The following is a 4,418-nucleotide window of genomic DNA, read 5'->3' on the forward strand; positions in this document are numbered from 1 at the left end:
ACAACAGGTTCCCCAAAGCAGAGCCATTTATTAAAACTCTGCCCTGACAAAAGGGTGCTGATCCCTCTTTGAGAGCCTGTTCTCTGGGGTGGGACTTAATCTCCAGCTGGGGTGGGCTGGAAAGGAGTCCCCAGCCAGCGCGGCTTAAACCATGGCCTCTACATGCATCTCGATGCTTGCGATTGTCTTCACACTGAGTGAGTAATATGCCTTCCCCATTTTCCACTTGTATTACCCACTTACATGCTTTACAGCAGCTTCACTGATGGAGTGTGGATTCATTTACAGGTGGGCTGAGAGCTCAGTCGGTGTCTCAGCCAGATCAGGTCACTGTTGCCGAAGGGGATCCAGTGACTGTGAAATGCAACTATTCGGTTTCTGGAAGCCCGTATCTCTTTTGGTACGTCCAACATCGCAACCAAGGTCTCTGGTTCCTTCTGAAATACATCACAGGGGCCAACCTGGTCAAAGGCAACTACGGTTTTGAGGCTGAATTTAATAAGAGCCAAACCTCTTTCCACCTGAAGAAACCATCCGTCCTTGGGAGTGACTCTGCTGTGTATTTCTGTGCGGTGACAGACACAGTGGTGGGGGCTGGAGGCGGAGCTGAGCACAAACCCCCGAGTACCACGGTGAAACTGTTTTCCTGAAGCCTGTATGGCTCTCCACAGAAGGTGGTGTGGCTCTAGGATATGTCACTCATCATAACTAAATTACAATTTCAAGCCACAGAATTTGTTCATGGGACAGATATTTATGAATCCTTATGTGCTCGGTACTGTACTGAGCACTGATGACAAATAGATGTAAGAAGCTATCTTTGCTTTCTATGTGCCCCATGTGATCCCCAAACATTTACGAACCCAGTGTAATTCTCACAACTGTTAGCATGAGGTTTACTTTGCCAGTGAAGAGACTAAGGCCCAGAGAACTTAAGTTCTCACTCAAGTCACAAAACCGTGAAACAGTGAGTTGCAACCCAGGCAGTCTGTCTCTCAGGTGCCCCGTCTAACCGCTCCCCTGCTCTGCCAGCCTCAAGGCTCTCTGAAGGCATGAGACTGAGTTCGGCGATGGGGCAGCCCCAACTCCCTGGATGGTTCCTGCCAAAAAGAGTGCTGTTGGCTGTAGAGTGAACCAACAGCGACTCAGAACAGTTTGGCAAGTGCCAAGATAGAGGATGGCACAACATGTGATGTGCGATGAGGAAGGGAGCAGGTTAGCTCTGCTGTGAAGGAAGGAGAGGGTGAAGCTATAGTGCAAGGAGATTTTGAATCAAGGGAGAATTTAAACATGTAGTTTAAAATTTTTTTTTTTCAACGTTTATTTATTTTTGGGACAGAGAGAGACAGAGCAATGAACGGGGGAGGGGCAGAGAGAGAGGGAGACACAGAATCGGAAGCAGGCTCCAGGCTCTGAGCCATCAGCCCAGAGCCTGACGCGGGGCTCGAACTCACGGACCGCGAGATCGTGACCTGGCTGAAGTCGGACGCTTAACCGACAGCGCCACCCAGGCGCCCCTAAACATGTAGTTTAAACATGCAGGCTGCTTTCGGCTCCTCTGCTCACATCTTACATACACCCTTGAAGGACTGGACTTGATGCCTCTCTCTCTCTCTCTTTTAAGTTTATTTATTTATTTTGAGCAGAGAGAGAGGGAGAGAGAGAGAGAGAGAGAGAGAGAGAGAGAATCCCAAGCAGGCTCTCTGCTGTCAGTGCCGAGCCCGATGCAGGGATTGATCTAACGAGCCATGAGATCATGACCTGAGCCGAGATCAAGAGTCAGACTCTTGACCGACTGAACCACCCAGGTGTGCCAGAGCAATATACTTTCATTTTCTCATTGTTTATATTCTTTTAACTTCTTATCTACTGAGAAGAACCTACCTTCTTTTTTTACTTTTTATCACCTGTTGGCTTAAAACTCCCAGTTTTTATTACATATCCTGCTAAAATGGCCTTACCTTTCTGGAATTGATTTTGTGGGATGTTAAGGGGAATCCTGGCACTTTTCTTTCCTGTTTTCTTCTTTTAGCAACAGATAGGTAATTTTTTGTATGTTTTAATTGTCACGATGCTCAATTTCAACCTGTCAATAGCTCCATCAACAAAACTGAACCTGGGTCAATCGGCCTGATTCTTTTGCCCTAAGGACTACTAGATGTTTTCCATGTAATCTGTTATGGACAATGACTGAGATGACTACTGTTCTCGCCTAATCAGTTTTTCTGTGAAGGCTGTTAGTTTCTCTCTTCTTATGTGTCTTCATACCTGAGATGAACAGTATGGACCTTGGAGGGTCACATACTCACATATTACAGAAGGAGGAAATGTCAGAACAGTCACAAATCACATCACGTCTCTGCAGTCATGAGAAAATTGTGCATCTGTGGGGATTGTTACTATGCATGGTTTCAGGTGAAAGGGAAGAATGTTCCTGAGTTACCTGACATTAGAAGTTTGCTCGGCCTTCTTCTACATCCCTCTGCAATGGTGCCTGAAAGAGTAAAAGGCGTGACAAGGCTCACCAGAAGAACTACTTCTGCTTGGCCTCCAGAGGGCAATGATGCACACACGAGAATTACACTTGAAGATCTCCCTCCCTCCCAACCATCCTTCCTTTAGCTCCTCCTTCACAGAGCTGACTGAAGAGTCCAGATGGAGCTCTTCACAGATGGTGGCATATGAGGAATTTAGAAGTCAGGAAACACCCAGATTTTCAAGAAAAAGACTCTTCCAGACGTCTCTGGAACGCAATTACACAAGATTCTAGGGCACCCACCATACACATTCTTCCTTGTTCCAAGGGTACTGTTTCCTCAACCATACTCCTTCTTGCTCAGGAAAGATCTTCAAAAAGGAGACTACAGTTTCTTCAGTCCTCAGCCATGAGCTTGGCTCCTGTCCCCATGCTTGTGTTTATGATACTTTTTGCCCCGAGTGAGTAAAATTCTATTTCATCTTCTTGTTCCCTACCGGTACAGTATTACAACTGGACTCTGAGGAGAGACACCTCTTCTTAATCGGTAAGTCTTTCCTGGTCTCACTGACTCAGCATATCGATGTTTCAGGAGGAACCGGAGCCCAGTCAGTGACCCAGCCTGATGTCCACATCACTGTCTCTGAAGGAGCCCCTCTGGAGCTGAGGTGCAACTACTCGTCTTCTGTTCAGGTGTATCTCTTCTGGTACGTGCAGCACCCCAACCAAGGACTCCGGCTTCTCTTGAAGTACATATCAGGGGACATCCTGGTGAAAGGCACCAAAGGTTTCGAGGCTGAATTTAGGAAGAGTGAAAAGGCCTTCCACCTGAGGAAACCCGCAGTCCAGTGGAGCGACACGGCCAAGTACTTCTGTGCTGTGAGTGACACAGTGCCTGGGACTGCAGGGGGAGCTGAACACCAACTTCTGGTGAATGTGAGGCTTCCAGTGACTCAAGGGATCAACCTGGGGCACTTTCAGTGAGACCTTATGTTCTATGGTGACAAGATGGACAGAGGGGACTAAACTGCTTAGTTCTTGTGCAGACATGGTTCTAATCTTCCAAGAGTCAGGATTCATGAGGAAAGGACAACTTATGAAAAAAACAAACAAACACAATGTCGCCAACAGACTGGAGACTGGAACTTGCTCAGAGAATCACTTTCGATGGGACAGTGGCAGGGATGGGTTTTGTGCTGCGATTGCCATTTGACTTGTGACCAGAGAGGAGAGTACTATGACAGTCTACGCTGATGGTTGTAATCCACTAGGGACACTCTAAGCTTCCCCCTAACTGAGGAACTTTCCTTAAGATCCTAGATAATTCCATCTGTGTGTGTGCCTATTTGAAAAACTGAATGGAAAGAGGAAGGTTAATATTAGAGGAAGCGACTGAGGAAAATGTGATAAAATAAAATCACCAAGCACAGGGAGAATTTTTAGTGAATGCTTCTGTCATTTACTCAGCTCTTTCATTTTAACATCATCTCAAAAAGATGGAGTTGAGATTTCCATCAATCCATCACGGGATGAGGTTGAGGAAGGTCGGGGCTATGCTAATATGACAGAGATGATTACTAGAGTGGAGTGAGAGTAGGAATCTGTTAGGGTCTAGTCAGCTGGAGGCTCCAGTAGTGAATATTTATATTTTCCTTTACCTAACTTTTGTAACTAAGAATTCCCACTCTCCTTCTTCTTCTTCTTCTTCTTCTTCTTCTTCTTCTTCTTCTTCTGGAGAGATAGAGATGGAGAGGAGGGGGGTGGCAGAGAGAGAGGCAGAGAGAATTCCAAGAAGGCTACATGTTATCAGTGCAGATTCTGGTGCAGGGCTTGATCTGAAGGCCATGAGATTATGATTTGAGCCGAAATGGAGAGTCAGACACTGAACTACCTGAGCCACCCTGGAGTCCCCAAATTTCCCTTTGTAAAAAGATACTAATCA

The 4,418-nt window shown here is 46.3% G+C and overlaps 2 gene segments (V, D, J or C); both read left to right on the top strand.

The window, feature by feature from the left end:
- LOC124508288 (T cell receptor alpha variable 3-like) lies at positions 1–650 on the top strand. The segment is given in 2 exon segments: positions 1–197; positions 289–650. Coding segments are annotated over 2 exon segments (408 nt in total).
- A 1,986-nt stretch (positions 651–2,636) lies between these two features.
- Positions 2,637–3,939, top strand: LOC124508189 (T cell receptor alpha variable 8-6-like). The segment is given in 2 exon segments: positions 2,637–2,937; positions 3,069–3,939. Coding segments are annotated over 2 exon segments (648 nt in total).
- Positions 3,940–4,418: the final 479 nt, after the last annotated feature.

Source organism: Lynx rufus, unplaced genomic scaffold (genome assembly GCF_022079265.1).
Source record: "Lynx rufus isolate CCGP_SWC_20201006 ecotype Redwood Valley unplaced genomic scaffold, mLynRuf1.p SCAF_13, whole genome shotgun sequence".
NCBI lineage: Eukaryota > Metazoa > Chordata > Mammalia > Carnivora > Felidae > Lynx > Lynx rufus.